General features: G+C 40.5%; 1 protein-coding gene across 1 annotated transcript in view; it reads left to right on the top strand.

Annotated features, from left to right (window-relative positions):
* Positions 1-21272, top strand: part of GOLM1 (golgi membrane protein 1) — a 51452-nt gene that overhangs the window by 22115 nt on the left and 8065 nt on the right. The window contains exons 4-9 of the mRNA XM_081066781.1: positions 3197-3251; positions 3936-4038; positions 6904-7033; positions 11291-11444; positions 12143-12412; positions 13861-13971. Coding sequence (XP_080922907.1) covers positions 3197-3251; positions 3936-4038; positions 6904-7033; positions 11291-11444; positions 12143-12412; positions 13861-13971 — 823 coding nt within the window. The remainder of the gene's footprint in view (positions 1-3196; positions 3252-3935; positions 4039-6903; positions 7034-11290; positions 11445-12142; positions 12413-13860; positions 13972-21272) is intronic.

The following is a 21272-nucleotide window of genomic DNA, read 5'->3' as shown; positions in this document are numbered from 1 at the left end:
ATCATTACAAAGACGTTATGCAGACACCTAAGTGCCCGTGGGTTGACTCAGGGTAGATGGTTACAGGGCCTTCTTCAGTAAGGCTTGGGCGGGCCCTCACCATCTAAGCAGGTTGATTTTTTTTTAATGAGCCAGACAAATATAGCAGTAAAAGTCACCTTCTCTTTTTAATAATGTGATCAGCATCACACTATTAAAATACCAGTGAGCTTTTCAAAAGATAACATTTTAAACATTTAGTCATTTATATCTTATTGCGCTTTCAGAACACAATATTTTATTGTAGGTTTATTTACTGCTTTTTAGGTTTTTTTTACCTTTACCTTTTTAGGTTTTATACTGCTTTGGAAATTTACTGTGAAATACTGAGCTTATTGTTCTACGAATCTAATGCGGAAATAGTTTGATCAAATATACTTGTTTCCCTGAATGGAATGGTTATGAGTTTGTAGGTGGGTGATTCATCCCGAGGTCGTCCGGGTTGAGTTTCCAGTTACGTTCCGGTGGCACTTAACTGTGCCTCCCTGTCTCTGCTCAGCATTCCCAGGGGACAGTGCACAGTCACTAGGAAGTGCGGGTCCCCCAGCATCACTCTGCACCAACACGGGAAAGCATCTGTGTGGTTTAGAGTACAATATATAATTCATTTTAAAATAATTTTGTTTAATGCAGGTGTTTTGTTTTTTTCTTGAACCCCTAAAATAGCTAGAAGCGTTTTCATAGTTTTCCTGAAAATGATTCAACAAGATTTGCAATAAATATAAAACTGCATATAAAAGCTTGATGGTATTTTATGATCCTTTTCGCATTGACTTAAGTGGAGACTATTTTTCCATGCATAAGTAAGTAGGTGGAAGAAGATAACTAAAATATATTGTCTTTGGAAGACTAAAGTCCCATGGGAGACAGAAATATCTTCAGATTTCATATTGCACTAATTTCTAAACCTTCCTAACCCCCCCGATAGTTGCAGACTCCAATATGGATTTTTTAGGGTGGGGCTAAGGGGGAACGAGTAGAAAAGGAACGAGTTAAATTGCCCATAATTTTTATATTGCCATAGTTTAGAAATGATTTACCCAGGAGAAAACAGCTTTCAAGTTGAAATCAGTGTATAATCATTTAAGTGTTCTTTTTCTGTTTTGTGTCAGCTCTTTATATTCAGAGGGAAGGAGGTTTTGAGACCTAGGTGAGGTGGAAGTTTAAGTGTACAGTTTAGTGTTGAATATATTCATGTTGTTGTGCAACAGATCCCGAGAACTTTTTCATCTTGCGACACTAAGACTCTCTGCTCTTTCCAACCTAATTCCCATCCCTCTCCCCCAGCCTTTGGTAAACACCGTTCTCCTTTCTGTTTCTGTGATTTTGACTGTTGTAGGTACTTCATATGTGTGGAATCATACAGCATTTGTCCTTTTGTGACTGCTCTGTTTTGTTCAGCATTATGTCCTCAAGTTCATTCATGCGTATGACACGCTTTTTTAAAGGCTGCATGACATTCCACTGTATGTATATGATATACCTCATTTTCCTAATCCATTAAGGGACACGGGCTTGCTTCCAGCTCTTGGCTCTTGTGAATAGTGCTGCTATGAACGTGGGGGCGCAGCTATCTCGTCAAGATCTTATTTTAAGTTCTTTTGGATGTATACCCAGAAGTGGGAATGCCGGATCACATGATCATCTTTTGTCTTTTTAATTGAACGTGTGCAAGCCTTTCCTGAGAGGAGCAGGAGCTGTGAGCTGTGGAAAGCTGATTTCCCGCTGTGCGAATCCTCTTGTCACCAGGCTCTTCTCTCTGCTGCCTTGTAGAGTATCTTTAAACACTTGAAAATCTGTACAGGACATTATCACTGTGACTTTCCTGTCGTACCAGGAAATATTCCTGTGCTCAGATTGCCCCAAATAAACAGCAGATTTGTGTGACCAGACTTCATTTCTGGGAGCACAGCTCTGTATTCATAATGACCTTATCCCAGAAAACTCTGTCCAGACTAAAGAAAGAGTGAGAGCTGGACAGAGAGGTCCAGGAGGAAACCAGAGGCACAGAGGGGGAGGGGATGCGGTTGGCATCGTCACTGTTGACCAGGAATGGGACAGAAACGTGTTACGTGTCCAGGGTACGTCATTTTACAAACTTTGTTGGTTATGACACAGTAAGAAACTTTCCCATTACGGCCCAGTACGCAGCTCTGTGTACTGGGTGTGTGTGTGTACGTGTTCACACAACAACACTTACCTGTGTGCTGTGCTGTGGTCGTTACTATTCTAGTCCCCTTTTCTCAGGTTTTTGTTTGCTTCTGCCTCTGGGCACAGTCCACTGGATTGGCGTCCCACTCGGGCTTTAGATCCAATTTGGCAAATTTGGTGAAGAGCCCTGTCTGGAGCCAGCCTGCTGGGACCCGGGATTTGGCTTTGTCTGTCTGCTGTTGAGAAAGCCACATGCCCTTGACCATCCTAAGTAAGCTGTGCCTCAGTTTCCTGTCCCCTAAGATGGATGATACTCTGCCCACCTCACACAACCGGTGTGAAGAGGAAATGAAACGGTCACTTGCATGTGGAGCCCAGCAGAGAACCTGGCTGAAAGTGCTTGCTCAGTGTACTGGCTACTGGTTGCGCTGAGCTCCACACTGACTTTTCTTTTCACCTTTTTTCATTGGTATCCGGAGTCCTGTGTTGCTTCTTCCTTCCCCTGTTGTTGGCATTCCTACTTTGTGTAACTAATTGGGTGTGAGCCCTCCATCCCGCTTGTTTGTAGACTCTGGACTGAAGGAAGAGGCCAGAGGTTAAAATGAATTGGTGTGCTCGTTTACCAAGATCCCTCGTCTTTGCTCTCTTAGCCAGCGTGGAATTCAGTTTGACTTCTGATTGAGGATATGACTATACACGGCCACCCACCAAAGAAAGGCCAGAGGTGCTGATTCAGCCAGGAGTGCTGAGTGGGGCTGTTCACAGAGGGGGAGCATGTCCTGGAGTTGAAATAGAGACAGAGGATCTGCTTACCCTTTCCTGGGTTATGGGCTGGTGTTTGGAAAGCAAATCTTTCAACATGCATGTTCCTTTTGAGGCTGTAGACATCTGGTATTCCAGGGCGTGGGGGCGTTCCCTTCCTTTTTTCCCCACATTTGAATCTTAGCAGAGGTCTTCTGAGTTGTTAGGTTGTGGTTGTTTCATTCTGTGTTTATCTTCCTTGCAGGCAGTTTTAGTGAATAACATCACCACAGGCGAAAGGCTCATCAGAACCCTGCAAGGTGAGTTCCACTCCCCTCTTTTATACCATTCATTGTGCCTTTTAGGAAAAAGCCACCTTCCCTCTTGTCTTTCCCTGAGGTCTCTGATTCTAACCTAATGATGAATTATGAGTGATTGAGTAATCTTTAATTTGTTCCTTTTTCCTAACTATAAATCCTTAAAGACCTTTTTTCTTTAAAATTGTTACTGAATACTTTACAAGCTGCTCTGTACTGAAGAATCAGACTCTCATTTTTTGATATGTTAAGATACACACACACACACACACACACACATATACACATACACACAGAATATGTATGTCACCCATTTTATATATATATATATATACATACATATGTGTATATATATATGTATGTATATATATATGTATGTATATATATATAGAGAGAGAATGTATATAATCTCTTTTAATTGGTTCACCTATCACCCTGAATTCAGATATTCTTAAACCCTGTAAAAACTATCCAGCCCAATTTAATTCAATTTCTTTGCTTCTGTCCATCAGTTTGGCAGTCAGGGTTGTTTTTTCTTTGGGACTTTCTGAAGCAGCAGTGGAGGCAGTAATGGGTGAGCCTCTCTGTGTGGCCTGCTCCCCTTTCCACTGTGACTGGAGGGTTCAGCGGGGACTAGTGTGGCCATGCCAGTGACCTGTATGATTTGCTGTCCTCCTCTTGGCTTAGACCAGTTAAAGGCCCTGCAGAAGAATTATGGCAAGCTGCAGCAGGATGTCCTCCAGTTTCAAAAGAACCAGACCAACCTGGAGAGGAAGTTCTCCTACGACCTGTAAGTGTGTCTGCATCAAGCATGCACTCAGGTGGCTGACCAGTTCTAGGCCAAGGGCAGTGTCTGGGTTCCAGCATAATCTCCACTCGCCCTTCCCATTTTAGAGCATACAGGGCTCTGTGGGAAAGGTCCAAGCCCTTTTCAGGAGTCAGGGCCTTCAGAAATAGTGCGTTTTATTTTTTTAAGTGTCAGCATTGCTTTAGAAAGCCATGGAAAGTGTTAGCCAGTTGGGCTCATAAGATAAATAAGAAGGCAGTTCTCCTTAGTAGGAAATGACTTACTTAATATACTTTAAAACTTAACGTAACTTAAAATTCTGTAAAGCACAGGTGTACTACGAGTCAGCACTGATCCCCGCTTCTTACTCCTACCCCTGTGGCAGACATCACTAAGCGATCACTGTACTTGATCCAAACACAGCCTTGCAGTCTCTCCTCCATTCTCTTCGAGTTGGGGTATGAGATGAGGCGCTTGCCATCTCATCTCCATGCTGTGAGGAAGTGGAGTTGGTGAATGCTGCTACTGGAATGTAATCGTAATACTCTGACGTCAGCGACCTGGATGATGGGGTCACCCACCTTGATAGAGTCCCGTATTGAGCACATTCGTTCATAGTCTTCTGCCCATCAGTTGCACCAGTTAGAATAGTCTCTGGTGGCCAAGTACTGTATGTCTGTACATTTTAGCTCCAGTTAATGCCTGAGCATTTACCATGTAGACGTAAGAAAAAGCCAGCCTGAGGCCTTCAGGAAGTCACACTGTCACAGTCTGTGTTACCTGTGTCTTGGAATTTGAGCTGCGTCTGAGGTTGTTCCCCTTATTGCTGGACTGTGGATAGCTGACCTTAATCTGCAATGCGGAGAGCTAGAGGCTCATTTACTTGATTTTGGCAGAGCTGAGAGCAGGTGAAAACACTACTTCTCTTTTTGTAGGTTTAAAGGTCCAGGAAGTGCACCTGCTCGTTTGCTAATTATGAACTTCTGTGATATTCATAGCAATGAATTGGTCACGTCTAGTTCTTCCAGTATACAGATGTCTCTCTTTTTGTTCCCTGTGGGTAAGCTGCTGGACACTAGTCTGCTACCAGTGGCTTGCATGTTTGTGAGAATTTTATGTAAATGAATTTTTCACCAAGTCTTTCTCTTGATCTGTAAGCTGTGCAAGGTCAAGAACTCTGTCTTTCATTATTTCTACAGTACTGATGCCCCTGTGTGTGTGGTACCTTGAGACTCAGTAAGCCCTTTGAACTGAAGGTTGTATTACAAGATTAGAGGTTGCATTCACTTACTCTGAAATGCATGCCACACCGACAGGCGGCCGTGTGGTAGAGAGAGCACTGCACAGTAGCAGGAAACCTCGAGTCTGGCTTCTGGTTTCAACCTCATCCCTCACAAGTGGCCGACCATTGTCAGCCATCTTGGATCATGAGGTAATCATGAGGATAGAAACCAGTGCTAGGATATTGAAACAGAAAGAGAAGCCTGGATTTTTGATGACTCAGAGCTGCCATACTGGCCCTGAATTGCCTACATTCAGACTTTCTTTAGGTGAGGAAAGAGTAAACCCCTATCTTTTGGCCTTTCTGTTTCACCCCGCCAAACCTAATGCTAACTCATCCAGTTTTCAAAAATACTGTGCCTTTAAATACTGTTTCTTGATCAAACTAGATCATTTTCATGAATGCTCGTCTATTACCTACAGGACTCCTTAGGAAAGGCCATTTAGAATTGAGTCCTAAAGAACGGGGAGTAGAGAAGGGAGATTAGGACGTGTTCTAGAAAAGAAAGAGAATCTGGGGACTCACAGTGATCTGAGCGAGACAGATGGTATCATAGTCATGGAGGTAAGTGATTAAGAGGAATAGCCTGGGGATGGGCATAAAAATGATTAGTCATGAGGGTCGTGCTGGGAAATCTCCTTCCCAGATTCTGATGTCATGAATCTTAGGTCTTTGTTAGAGTCACACAGGTCCCTGAAGCCATGTTCTTTTTATTTATTTTTTATTCCCTCGGTCTGTTTTTTCTCTGTTTAGATAGGATAGTATCTACTGTTTATCTTACAGTTCACTGAGGCTTTCCTCCACTGAGATTTTTTTATTTTGGTTATTGCATTTTTCAGTAAATAAAATTTTCATTTGGTTTCTCTTTATAGCTTCTGTTTCTTGGCTTTATTTTTTCAGTGGCTTCAAGCAGTTGTAATTCCTCATTGAAGTATTTTTCTGTTGGCTGCTTTAAAATTTTTGTCAGGTCATTTTAACTTCTCTCTCATGTCAGGTATTATTATGTAGGCATGATTGATGAAGTCATTGGTCACATGATCGAACTCCATCTCCAATCCCTCCCAGCTCCCTGGAGAGTGGGGGTGCTCTAAGTTCCAGCCCTCTAATAATGTGGTTGGTCCTGGCCACCCGCCCCATCCTAAGGCTATATAGGCTCCTCCCATTAGCATAAACTCATGTATGGTCCACAGAGCTAATTAAGAATAACAGAAGACACTCCTATTACTCAGGAAATTCCAAGGATTATAGGAGTTCTGTGCCAGTAGCTGGGGACAAAAAGCGAATTTTAAAAAATTATACCAAAGACTATATTATAAAAAAATGGCTTTTTCTAACCAATAAAATTCATCTGCTTTAGAACAATGTGACGTATTTCTAATAAGCTCACTCAACTAGTTTTCTTGTCATTTAATAGTTGAAAATATACATGTTGTCTTGCCTCACGTGTCCTCTTCCGATAAAGTGCCTGGTGCAGGAAAAAGATGAGCCGTGTCTCTTATTAAAGTGGATTTTATATAGCAGGAACATGCTTGGTATATAGACACATCTGTAGATATTTGTCTTTTCCTTTCCTCCTTTCACCAAAGGAGCCAGTGCATCAATCAGATGAAAGAGGTGAAGGAGCAGTGTGAGGAGCGGATAGAAGAAGTCACCAAAAAGGGAAACGAAGCTGTAGTTTCCAGAGACCTAAATGAAAAAAGAGACCAAGGCCAGCAGGTAATTCTGGTTTTTCTGCGTAGGACTCCCAGAAGGTATTCCTACCCCTTATTCAGACATGTTGTTCCCTGTCTGCTGTCTGGTTTACTCATTCTGCTCTCCCTTGTGGGTTTGGTTCCCTGAGACAGCTTGGTCCCTGGATGCTGTGTCTCTGACGGGGTGTGTTTTCCCCCAGCCCTCGTTCTTGTGCTCAGGGCTTTACTGAAATCCCTTCATTTAAAGCACAGCCACCCTGGGAGGGGGTTGCTGTCGTCTTCCTGTTTTGAGAGAGGGGCGCACGAAAATGGTTAAATACTATGGCCGAGGTCACTGCACCTGGCCTGTGGTGGAGCCGATCAGAGCCTGTCCTGTGTAAAGTGCAGCCCCTGAAACGGCTGCTCAAAGCCTCTGGGAGATCTTCGGTTCTGTTTTTAAATATAGCAGCTTTATTGAGACATAATTTATATACCATATAATTACCCACGTAATATTTTAAATTCACTGATTTTTAGTACGTTCACAAGTTGTGCAACTATCATCACAATTAATTTTACAACATTTTCATTACCCCAAAGCAACCCCATATCCTTTAGCTCACTCCTCATTTACTGCCAACCCCCAGAGCTCTAGACAACCACTAACCTATTTTCTATCTCTAGTTATTTGCCTTATCAAATCAGACAATATGTGGCCTTGTTTCTGGCTTCTTTCACTTAGCATAATGCTTATCCATGTTGTGTGCATGTATGAATGCTTCATTCCTTTTTATGACTGTATAATATTCCATTGCATGGCTATACTAAATTTTGTTTATTCACTTGCCAATTCATAGGCATTTGGGTTATTTCTGCTTTTGGGCTATTATGAATAATGCTGCTATGGACATTTATGTATGCATTTTTGTGTGGACCTAAGGTTTCATTTCTCTTAGGTGTATACTAGGAGTGGAATTGATGGGTCATATAACTCCATGTTTAATGTATTGAGAAACTGCCAGACATTTTTCAAAAAGTGATCCCATTCTTTTACATTCTCACCAGCAGTTTATAAGGGTTCCAGTTTTTCCATATCCTTGCCAAATCTTATTATCTGCTTTTTTTCATTATAGCCATCCTAGTGGGTGTGAAGTGGTGTCACGTGCTTTAGATTTGCATTTCCATAATAACTAATGATTCTGAGCATCTTTTCGTGTGCGTTATTGACCATTTGTGTGTATATATATATATATATTTTTTTTGAGAAATGTCTATTTGGATCTTTTGCCCATTTTTAAATTGTCATTATTGAGTTGTAAGTTCTTTATATTCATTCATATATATATATGTCCATATATATGTATATATATATTCATATATATATTAAATATATCATTTGCAAAAATTTTTTTCTCATTCTGTGAGTTTTTTTTTTCCACTTTCTTGATGGTATTCACGGAAACACAAAAATTTTTTAATTTTGATGAAGTCCATTTTATTTATATTTTCTTTTGTCGCTTATTTTTTTGGTGTTATATTTTTAAAGGCTTTGCCTAATCCAAGGCCATGAAGATTTATTCCCATATTTTCTTCTAAGAGTGTTATAGTTCTTAGCTCTTACATTTAGTCCTATGATCCATTTTGAATTAATTCTGTTTTTGTATATGGTGTGGCGGTAGGGGTCCATTTACATTCTTTTTGTATTTGGATATCCAGTTGTCTTAGCACTATTTGCTGGAAAGCACAAAAACAGTTATTTTTTTCTCCACTGAATTGTCTTGGCATCCTTGTCAAAAATCAGTTTACTGTAAATGTGAGGGTTTATTTCTGGCCTCTCAGTTCTGTTCCATTGATCTGTTTGTCTGTCTTTCTGTCATATCACATAGTCTGGATTACTGCAGCTCCATAGTAAGCTTTGAAATCAGGACATGCAAGTCTTCCAACTTTGTTATTTTTCAAGATCATTTTGGCTAGGCTGAGCCAGTTGACTTTCCATATAAATTTTAGGATCCACTTGCCAATTTCTTCAGCAAATCCAGATGAAATTTTGATAGAGATTACCTTGAATCTTTAGATCAGTTTTGAAGTACTGTATTTCCCCGAAAATGAGACTGGGTTTTATATTAATTTTTGCTCCAAAAGACGCATTAGGGCTTATGTTCAGGGGATGTCATCCTGAAAAATCATGCTAGGGCTTATTTTCCGGTTAGCTATTACTTTTGAGGAAACACGGTATTGCCGTCTTAACAACATTAAGTCTTCTGTTCTATGAATGTGGGATGTTTCTCCACTGAAGTCTTTTAAAAATTTCTTTCAACAATGTTTTGCAGTTTTCAGAAGTCTTGCGCTCTTTTATTCAATTTATTTGTAAGTATTTCTTATGCTGTTATAGTTTTCTTAACTTTATTTTCAAATTGTTCACTGTGAGTATATAGAAATACAGTTCATTTTTAAATATTGATCTTGTATATTGCAACTTTGCTGAACTTGTTTATTCTGATTTTTTTGTGTGATTCCTTTGTATTTTCTATATATAATGTTATGGCATCTAACAATAGATGGTTTTACCTTTTCCTTTCCAATCTGATGCCTTTTATTTCTTTTTCTTGCCTAATTGCTCTGGCTAGAATCTCCAGTACAATGTTAAATAGAAGTGGAAAGAGCAGAAATCCTTGTCTTTGATCATAGGATAAAAGCATGAAATCTTTCACCATTAAGTTTTATGTTAACTGTCTGTTTTTCATAGATAGACTTTACCAAGTTGAGGAAGTTCCTTTCTATTCTTAATTTGTTGAGGGTTGTTTTATTTTTTATCAAGAAGAGGTGTTGGACTTTGTCATTCTTTTTCTGCATCTACTGAGATGATCCTTTTTTATGTTTTTTTTGTCCTTCATGCTATTGATATGGTGTTATATTGATTTTTTTGGATGTTTAACCTTCCATTCCTAGAATAAATTCCACTTGGTCATGGTGTATAAAATCCTTTTATGTGTTACTAGATTTGATTTGCTAGTATTTTGTTGAGGATTTCAGTGTCTGTATTCATCAGAGATGGCTCTGTAGTTTTATTTTCTTGTAATATCTTTGTCTGGCTTTGGTATCGGTAATATTGGGTTCATAGAATGAGTTGGGGAGTATTTCTTTTTGTTTTCTGTAGAGTTTTTGAAGATTTGGTATTGATTCTACTTTAAATGTTTGGTAGAATTCACTATTGAAGCCATCTGGACCTGGGTTTTTCAAAGGAGAAATTTTTAAATTACTAATTCAATTTCTTGTTATAAATGTACTCAGATTTTCTCCTTGAGTCACTTTTGGTAGTTTGTGTCTTTTTAGGAACTTGTCTATTTCATCTGAGTTATCAAACTTGTTGGAAAACAGTTTATAGTATTCCTTTATAAATAATAATACATTTTTATTTGTGTAAGGTTAGTACTGTTCTTTTCATTTTTGATATTAGTAGTTTGAGTGTACTCTTTTTTTCTCAGTTAATCTGGCTAGAGTTTTATCAATTTTGTTCATCTTTTAAAGAACTAACTTGGTTTCATTGATTTTTCTCTGTTGTTTTTTATTCCATATTTCATTAATTCCTTCTCTAACCTTTATGATGTCCTTCCTTGATTTAGGTTCAGTTTGCTCTTCCTTTTCCAGTATCATAAGGTGGAAGATTACATTACTCATTTGAAATCTTTGTTTTTCTTAATTTCCCTCTGAACCCTGCCTTAGCTGCCTCCCCTAAGTTTGGTATGTTGTACTTTTTGTTTCAGTTTTCCTTTATAATTTTGCCTTGTGATGTCTTTGACCCATTTGTTATTGTAGAAGTGTGTTGCCTAATTTCCACATATTTGTGAATTTTCATTGTCCTATTGATTAGTAATTTCATTTCACTATGACTGGAAAACCTATTTTGTATGATTTCTTTCATTTTAAATCTGTTGAGGCTTATTTTGTGGCCCAGCATCTGTCTGTCTTAGAGAATATTCAGTGTATACTTGAGAACATGTGTCTTTTGCTTTTGTTGGGTTGAGTGTTCAGTGGATGTCTGTTCAGTCTCATTCGTTCAAGTCTTCCTTTTCCTTGTTCATTCTCTGCCTGCCTGTTAATCCATTACTGAAAGTCCTTTCAGGGACATCTTGACACACCCTCAGATCTTCTGATTTATGCCAGGTGATAGGGCACAATTGGGGTAGATCATGGCATTCCTCAGGGTTTCAGTGTCCTCATTTGTCAAAAGGATGTAGTCGTCCATTGCATTCCTCAGGGTTGTGAGGGTTCTGGTCATCTTGTGGTCCTGTTTCACCTCCAGGATCCCAGTGAGACTCAGGCAAGGTCGCAGGAAGCAGGCCTGGCCCGGGCAGAGGTGCCGAAAGCAAAAGAAAACATGCCCAGTAACGGTGAGCCCCAGACACCAGCCCCCAGTTCTGAGGTTGCTGTGGATTTGAAGAGACAGGGTGAGAAAGGTAAGTGAAGCTTGGTAATTGCATGTTTAAACCCTCTTCAGAGCCCCATTGAAATGAAAAAAAACATAGTGGCAGTTCATGCCCTCTAGTCTGTATAAATATTCTGAGGGCAGAGTGTGTTGCTGGAGGCAGTTGGTGAGCTCAGTAACGGGGCTGAGGAGGCAGGTGAGGCTCCGGGCATCTGGACCTGGGCCTGCAAGGCCTTTTCTGTCTTATTATTTGTCTCATCCCTATACGTTAATTGCCTTGTTCTTTGGTAGCTGCGTAAAGGAAGGTCCAAGCTGCGACTCTATTCAGGACATCGGTGGGACTGTGGGCTTAATAGGAGATGGCTGAGTCCTCGGTGGTGGTCGTCGGCTCCCATGTACTTAGGCAGATGAGGATCACATAACCTTAGCATTACCCTCTCCCACACTTGCAGGTTGTTGCTATAACTGCGATAACTTAGTCAGATTTTTTTTCTAAACCACTTTTCCTTGTGGTTCTGAAGATGAGCTGCATAGAGAGTCCGGCATAGAGAGGACTGGAGTCTTCTGCTGAGGTCACAAAATAAACCACCCAGCTGCCCCACCCATCACAGCCCACCCCATCCACAGTCCTGGGGAAGGATCTGGGAGTTGAGTGGTACAAGAGTTTTGTTTTTGTTGTAATAAGATTAAATGCTAGTGAGGTCACAGCTAATTCTGTTCCGTGCACAGAGGAAACCAATGACATTCAGGTCATCAGCGAGGAGGAGCTCCGGAGGGACAGGCTGGGGCTGCCCCCGGAACCAGACCGAAAGCAGGCTGTGGAAGAAGACGGAGAAGCGGGCGAAGGAGGCCTGGGGGGTGCTGGAGACCTTGGCCGAACCCCACAGGTGCCAGCCACCCTGTTGATGAGCCAGGAAAATCAGGAGGCAGAGGACCCTGAGCGGGACCAGCTCGTCCTCCGGGACGGGCAGGAGGAGGAGCAGGATGCTGACAAGGAAGGTGGGTGAGCGGCTCTGGGCCGCGGCTTTCCCGCAGTCTCCTTCCTGAGGCGGGAAAGGTCCCCCTGACGTTCACCAAACAGCAGTTTACGGGCTGGTGGTTCGTTTTGTTTGTTCCGTATCCATTATCAAGTAGGACGCAGGAGGAAAGAGCAGGGCACTCACCAGCACTAGGACGTTTCAGAAAGCATATTCAGAGAGAGTCTAGTGGGACCTTGATGGGTGCTTAGCATCGGGTAAACGTGCGCCTCCTGGCAGGCAGACCACAGGCCTCGTCTTCGTCCACGTCGTCACGCAGTGAGGAAGGACGGATTGGATAGATGGGGCTTCAGGCGTAGTTGAGTGTTGTGGAAAATGGACATGTGACTCCCAGCTCTCTGCTTTGGTTGACTTCTCTCTTTTTTTAAAGGAAAGTGTGGGAAACTGAGATGAACAGAATATTTTGGGATGTAGTTTGGTGTCTTAAAGATGTGAAAAATGTCAGTCCTGGCCAGGAGCACTCGGAAGACACCTGTTCCGGGTCAGCCAGTAACAGAAGTTGGGGACTGTATTTGCAGAAGTTACCCTGCTTCCATTTAAATATAATTTTCACTCAAGTTTCTTTTTCTGAGCAATGTGTCCTCAGTTCAATAATTCTTTTTTAAAAAGGAAACTCGGTGGCTGAGCTGGTGGCGCTCAGGTTTCAGACCTGGTCACAAAGTGTAACAGCTGCTGAGGGCCTAGGGCCGGTGATTCTGCAGGGTGTGCGGGATACACCTCGTGCTCGGTGCAGTTGTAACGATCTACTCCGTAGAACAAAGCTACGGGGCACACAGGCCGGTGCTTCATTTCCACTTCAAGCGATGAGTGCAGAGAAATATAACTATAGCTGACTTTTCCAGGCATGCTTTAAAAAAAAAGATTTTATTTACCTATATACATATACAGGATGTTTACATTAAACCCTGTGAAAATGTCTGTTGCATGCATTTTGTCCTGATCGTCTTTTCTGTTTGCTCTTCTCTTTAGGGCTGACTGTAGTGATGAATGATCTAATTCTGTGTGTATGATGGAAGTTTTTACCTTTTGGCTCACAATAGCACTGCATTTCCTTCTTTTGGAGCCATGACACGTTCTGAGGAGGTGCTGTCATTAACTAGAAACCTGTTTCCAAAAACAGTGGTGACTTCCTGTAACCTTGAGTTGTTTGTCTCTTTAAAAAAGAATGGGATTTTAGTGTAACTAGCCAGTTACCCCATTTTATATAGATTCAGAGTTGAAGTGAACAGAGAGAAATCCTACATGCCATGTGTCCTGGAAGCAAGCACATGAATCCCTGTCATTTCCTGAGAGGCTGCAAAAAGATCTGACTGAAACCATGATTGGGGTAACCCTAGGCCCGGGGGTTCCCGTGGCATCAAGAGAGAAATGATGTAGCTTATGTCTTACGTGTCTGTGCTGATTTTACAGGGAGAAACCAGCAAAAGCTGGAAGATGATGACTACAGCATGGATGAAAATGAGGCCGAATCTGAAACAGACAAGCAGGCAGCCCTCGCAGGGAATGACAGAAATGTAAACGGTAATAACTGTGGTGGGAGTGGTGGGGTCACCGCATTCTGGCTGCAGTTGTCATGAACTAGTTTGTGGTCCTTCACGTTTGGGGTGACTATAGAACAAATCCCAACCCTAATATTGTAAGTGATCATCTCTTTGAAGGAGACTTTCTTTTCTTCAGAAGCCTTTGAACATAGGGGCAGTGGAGGGAGGTGCAGAGCTGAGGCACCTGAGATGACGAGGTCTGAATGTTCAGTTAGGCTCAAGCCCTTGGGAATTGGTTGGAGGATTTGTCTTCAGTGACAGTGAGGGATTTCCCAGCAAAGTGGCCAGGTCACCACTTGGTCACTCTACAGCACCAATCAAAAATACCTAACAGTATGCACAGAGCTTCCAGGCAGCTCTTTAATGGCAACACTTTGTATTATTATTATTTTGAATTTTTGAAGAGTCCAGGCCAGTAGGATGGATCAGATTCTGGATTTGTCTTATTTTCTTGTGATTTGATTCAGGTTGGACATTTTTGTTGCTGCAGTTACGTTCCTCCTGCTTCACTCCAGGAGGCACGTAATGGCAGGTTGATGGCTTGGTTAAGGTGGTACCGAGCGGGTCTCTCCCTTGCAAAAGTCCGTTTTCCCTTTGTAATTAATACATCCTCTAGATGGGGATGCATTTTTTTCAAGTTTTATTGAGATGTAATTGACATACAGCACTGTACAAGTTTAGATTGAATAGCATAATGATTTGACTTCCATGTATCGTGAAATGATTACCACAATAAATTTAGTTAACACCTGTCATCTCACAGAGATACAAAAATGTATTTTTTCCTTGTGATGAGAACGCTTAGGCTCCACTCTTAATAACTTTCAGCTACATCACGTGGCAGTGTTAACCACAGCCATCGGGTTGCACGTTCCATCCCCACAGAGGGGGTGCTCTGAATTGACCACCCACTGAAAACCCTTGTCTAATGGTGACTTTTCTAATCCTGTCACCCCTCACATGTATTAGATGCCGTTCGTTTAGCCCCCCCTCCAACACACACGCATACACTCACACACGTACTCATACGTGTTTATGTCACTATGAACTTATGGTTTCCTTTTTAAAAATGCATTTTTCTATCAGATGCTTGGGGTTTTCTTTCTCAGTTTTTTTTTTTTTTTTTTCTTTTTTTTTTTTTTTTTTTTTTTTTTAATTTATTTTTTTTTTATTAATTAATTTATTTATTAGTTTCAGGTGCACAAAACAAGGCAATACCCAGACGTTCATCACCCACATCCCTCACACTGTGAACCCCCCTCCCCCCATCCACCATCCCTCCGACCCCACACCGAACCACCACACTATATACACAAAATTATAGTTGGCATTCATCAATGTCCAGCCTCTGATGTACAATGCCATGATCAGGTATCCACAGTATCCCTGAGGTGGTCTCCCAAATAGGACGCATGTCCATCGGATACCCAACAAAATCTCCACAACACTATAGAATACCTTCCCCAAATCAATTTTCAAAAGAAAAACCCTGAGGCCATCTTGTGGCCACCAGCCGCCTCCAAATCCCCCCACCCCTCCCCTCATCCCCAACCCCCTCCCACACACCCATCCAACCACTCTCGGTTTCTTCCCTGCGTCCCCAAAACTGACTCTGATCAGTTCATTCACATAGTCTTTTCTTTAGATTCCATATATAAGTGAGATCATATGGTACTTGTCTTTCTCTTTCTGACTTATTTCACTTAACATAATGTTCTCTAGATCCATCCATGTTGCTGCAAATGATAAGATTTCTTTCTTCTTGATGGCTGCGTAATACTCCATTGTATAAATGTACCACAGCTTCTTAATCCAGTCATCTACCGATGGGCATTTTGGTTGTTTCCATATCTTGGCTATTGTGTAAAGTGCTGCAATAAACATAGGAGTGCATACAGATTTTTGAATTGGAGTTTTGGATTTCTCCGGGTAGATGCCTAGGAGTGGAATTACTGGATCATAGGGTAGTTCCATTTTCAGATTCCTGAGATACCTCCATACTGTTTTCCATAGTGGCTGCACTAATCTGCAGTCCCACCAACAGTGCACTAGCGTTCCCTTTTCTCCACATCCGCGCCAGCATTTGTTGTTTGTTGATTTATTGATAATAGCCATTTTGACTGGAGTGAGGTGGTATCTCATTGTGGTTTTTATTTGCATTTCTCTGATGGTTAGTGAGGTTGAGCATTTCTTCATATGTCTTCTTGCCTTCTGTATGTCCTTCTTAGAGAAATGTCTCCCCAAGTCCTCTGCCCATTTTTTAATTGGGTTGTTTGTTTTTTTGGAGTTGAGTTGAGTAAGTTTTTTATAGATTTGTGATATTAATCCCTTATCAGATATATCATTGGCAAATATCTTTTCCCATACAGTAGGATCCCTTTTTGTTTTATTGATGGTTTCCTTTGCTGTGAAAAAACTTTTTAGTTTGATGTAATCCCACATGTTTATTTTTTCTCTTACTTCGCTCGCGCGAGGGGATATATCAGTGAAAATCTTACTCCGGGTAATGTCCATGAAGTTTCTTCCTATATTTTCTTCTAGATATTTTATGGTTTCAGATCTTACATTTAAGTCTTTAAGCCATTTTGAATTTGTTTTTGTATATGGTGTAAGGAGGTGGTCCAGCTTCATTTTCTTGCATGTGTCCGTCCAGGTTTCCCAACACCACTTATTGAACAGACTATCTTTACCCCATCGTACATTCTTGCTTCCATTGTCGTAGATTAGATGGGCATATAGGCATGGATTTATGTCTGGACTCTCTATTCTGTTCCATTGATCTATGTATCTATTTTTATGCCAGTACCATGTTGTTTTGATTACTGTAGCCTTGTAGTATAGTTTGAAATCAGGTATCGTTATACCTCCCACTTTGTTCTTATTTCTCAAGATTGCTGAGGCTATCCGGGGTCTTTTATGGTCCCATATAAATTTTAGGATTATATGTTCTATTTCTGTGAAAAACGTCGTTGGTAGTTTGATAGGAATTGCGTTGAATATGTATATTGCCTTAGGCAGTATGGACATTTTAATTATATTAATTCTTCCTATCCATGAACATGGAATGTGTTTCCATCTATTTATGTCTTCTTTCATTTCTTTCTTCAGTGTTGTATAATTTTCTGAGTACAGATCCTTTACATCTTTGGTTAGATTTATTCCCAGATATTTTATAGTCTTTGGAGCAATTGTAAATGGAATTGTTTTTTTAATTTCTCCTTCTGCTATTTTATCATTGGTATATACAAATGCAACTGATTTCCGAATATTAATTTTATATCCTGCTACTTTACTAAATTCATCTATCAGTTCTAATAGTTTCTTGGTGGAGTCTTTAGGGTTCTCTCTATATAGTATCATATCATCTGCATATAATGATAATTTTACTTCCTCCTTACCAATTTGGATGCCTTTTATTTCTTTCTCTTGTCTGATTGCTGTGGCTAGAACTTCCAGCACTATGTTGAATAGAAGTGGAGAAAGTGGGCAACCTTGTCTTGTTCCTGATCTTAGGGGGAATGGTTTTAGCTTTTCCCCATTGAGTATGATGTTAGCTGTGGGTTTGTCATATATGGCCTTTATTATGTTAAGATATGATCCCTCTATTCCCACTTTCTTAAGGGTTTTTATCATAAAAGGTTGCTGTATTTTATCAAATGCTTTTTCTGCATCTATTGATATGATCATGTGATTTTTATTTTTCATTTTGTTAATGTGGTGTATCACATTAATTGATTTGCGGATGTTGAACCACCCCTGCATACCAGGGATGAATCCCACTTGATCATGGTGTATGATCTTTTTAATGTATTGCTGAATTCTGTTTGCTAATAATTTGTTGAGAATTTTTGCATCTATGTTCATTAGAGATATCGGCCTGTAGTTTTCTTTCTTTGTGGTGTCTTTGTCTGCTTTTGGGATCAGGGTGATAGTGGCTTCGTAAAAAGTGTTTGGGAGTCTTCCTTCCTTCTGGATTTTTTGGAAGAGCTTGAGGAGAATAGGTGATAATTCTTTTTTGAACGTTTTGAAAAATTCACCTGTAAAGCCATCTGGTCCAGGGCTTTTGTTTGTTGGGAGATTATTGATTACTGATTCAATTTCCCTGGTGGTAATCAGACTGTTCAGGCTTTCTGTTTCTTCTTGAGTTAGCTTTGGAAGGTTGTGCGCCTCTAGAAAATTGTCCATTTCTTCAAGGTTGTCAAATTTGTTGGCATATAGTTGCTCATAGTAATTTCTTACAATTTTTTGTATTTCTGTGGTGTCTGTTGTCACTTCTCCTCTTTCATTTCTGATTTTATTAATTTGGGTCCTCTCTCTCCTTTTTTTAATGAGTCTGGCTAAAGGTTTGTCAATTTTGTTTATCTTCTCTAAGAACCAACTCTTGGATTCATTGATCTTTTGTATTGTTTTTCTGGTTTCTATTTCATTTATTTCTGCTCTGATCCTTATTATCTCCTTCCTTGTGCTCCCTTTGGGTTTATTTTGCTGTTCTTTTTCCAGATCCCTTAAGTGTGAAGATAAACTGTCAATTAGTGATGTTTCTTGTTTCTTTAGGTAGGCCTGCAGTGCTATGAACTTCCCTCTTAGGACTGCTTTCGCAGCATCCCATAGATTTTGGGTCGTCGTGTTCTCATTCTCATTTGTCTCAAGATATCTTTTGATTTCTTCTTTGATCTGCTGCTTGACCCATTCATTATTTAGCAACATGTTATTCAGCCTCCATGAATTGGTGTATCTTCCTGGTTTTTTTCCCCTGTAGTTCATTTCTAATTTCATAGCACTGTGGTCAGAGAAGACAATTGGTATGATTTCAATTTTCTTATATTTATCGAGGCTTGTCTTGTGTCCTAACATATGATCTATTTTAGAAAATGTTCCATGAGCACTTGAGAAGAACGTGTATTCTGCAGCATTGGGGTGAAATGCTCTGAAAATATCAATTAAGTCCAACTGCTCCAAAGTATCATTTAAGGCTGTTGTTTCCATATTGATTTTCTGTCTGGAGGACCTGTCCCTTGTTGTCAGAGGTGTGTTGAAGTCCCCTACTATGATAGTGTTGCTGTTGATCTCTGTCTTTATGTCCATCAGTACCTGTTTTATATATTTAGGTGCTCCTATGTTAGGTGCATAGATGTTTACTAGGGTTATGTCCTCTTGTCGGATTGATCCCTTTATTATTATATAGTGCCCATCTTTGTCTTTTAATATTTTTTTCATTTTAAAGTCTATTTTGTCAGATATAAGTATTGCAACTCCAGCTTTTTTTTTGCTTCCATTTGCATGAAATATGTTACTCCAACCCTTCACTTTCAGCCTGTGTGTGTCTTTTGATCTGAAATGAGTCTCTTGTATACAGCATATACAAGGGTCTTGTTTCCTTATCCACTCAGCCACCCTATGTCTCTTGATTGGAGCATTTAATCCATTTACATTTAAAGTGATTATTGATAGGTACATAGTTATTGCCATTTTTAGATTTGTAGTAAATTGTTTTCATCTTTCTTCTATTTACAGAAGTCCTTTTAGTATTTCTTGCAATGCTGGCTTGGTTGTCATAAATTCTTTCAGTTTGTTCTTTTCTGGGAAGCTCTTTATCTCTCCATCAACTTTAAACGATAGCCTTGCTGGATAAAGCAATCTAGGTTGTAGGCCTTTGTGTTCCATCACTTTGAGTATCTCCTGCCACTCCCTCCTTGCCTTCAATGTTTCTGTAGAAAAGTCATTTGATAGTCTTATGGGAGTTCCCTTGTATGTAACCTTCTGCCTTTCTCTTGCTGCTTTCAAGATTCTCTCTTTGTCTTTAAGCTTTGCCATTTTAACTATAATGTGTCTTGGTGTGGGCCTGTTTGGGTTTATCCTGGTTGGAACTCTCTGCACTTCCTGGGCTTGTATGTTGGTTTCCTTCATCAGGTTAGGGAAGTTTTCTGACATTATTACCTCAAATATGTTCTCAATCCCTTGCTTCTTCTCTTCGCCTTCTGGTATTCCTATGATGCGCATGTTGTTGCGCTTGATGTTATCCCAGAGGTCTCTTAACCCATCTTCATTGTTTTTTATTCTTTTTTCTTTCTGTTGTTCAGTTTGAGTGATCTCTGCTAACTTGTCTTCTAAGTCGCTGATTCGATCCTCTGCTTCATCTAACCTGCTGGTCATTCCTTCAAGTGAGTTCTTAATTTCGGTAATTGTGTTTTTTAGTTCTAGCTGGTTGTTCGTTAAGATTTCTACATCCTTTTTTAGCTCTAACTGGTTGTTCTTTATGATTTCTATATCCTTCTTTATGTCTTCTCTAAGCTCCTTAAACATTCTTATCACCAGTGTTCTGAACTCTGTCTCTGACATGTTGGTTACCTCTGCTTCATTTGGTTCCAGTTGTGGAGGTTTCTTCTGTTCTTTTATTTGGGACATGTTTCTTTGTCTCCCCATTCTGACTGACTCTCTGTGTTTGCTTTGATGTATTAGGAAGATACCCTAGAGCTCTTAGTTCTTGCTGGGTTATCTTATGTAGTATGTGTCTTTTATATTTGACTTGGACTACTTCGTTCTTCTCTGCATGTGCTCCACAGGAGGCTCGTGTGTTTAGTATATCGTCCTGTTCAAGAAGAACTTTGATTGCTTTTTGCTTGTGAGTAGGTGGGCTTAACTCCTAGGCCGTCTAGTTGTGAAACTTGGCTCTGCTCACCACAGGGTGTTCTGCTGGGTGAGGGTTGGCCACTTAAATGAGGTTTGGCCTCTATGGGCTCTTGTGCCTTCAGAGAATTCCCTCTGGGTGTGTGACTTGTAGGTCAAACTCGGTAGTACTCTGGTTTGGTCCAGAGTTGGCTTCTGGAAAATGTTGAATCTTGTGCCTCTTAAGCTGGGCCCTGGTAGGGCAGTTTCAGCACAAATCAAGTTACCAAGTACAACAACAACAACAACAAAGAAAACAAATCAAGTACATTCACAAATAAAATACAACCGACAATCCCCCCTCAACATAGGCAAAGATATCAAAGCAATAATGACAGAACAAAGCAAATCACTACAAGCAGAAAAAAAAAAAAAAAAAGGAAGTACCAAGCAAAGCAAAACAGAAAGCAGAACCAGTCTTGGCTTAAGCCCACCAGGTAATCTCCAGGTTGTCCTCTGCTGTGCCAAAGAGTTCCCTGCCTATTGCGCAGGCAGCGCTGGTCACCTGGTGCCCAGAGTGAATATGGGAGTGTAGATTTAAATGCGAGGGGCTGAGGGGTCTGGATGACAGTTTTCAGAGAGACCATGCAGTTTCTGTCCTTTCCTGCACAAATG

Source organism: Rhinolophus hipposideros, assembly GCF_964194185.1.
Source record: "Rhinolophus hipposideros genome assembly, chromosome: 11".
Taxonomy (NCBI): Eukaryota; Metazoa; Chordata; class Mammalia; order Chiroptera; family Rhinolophidae; genus Rhinolophus; species Rhinolophus hipposideros.
The sequence above is the reverse complement of the archived record's forward strand: the minus strand, read 5'-3'. Positions and strand labels throughout refer to the sequence as shown.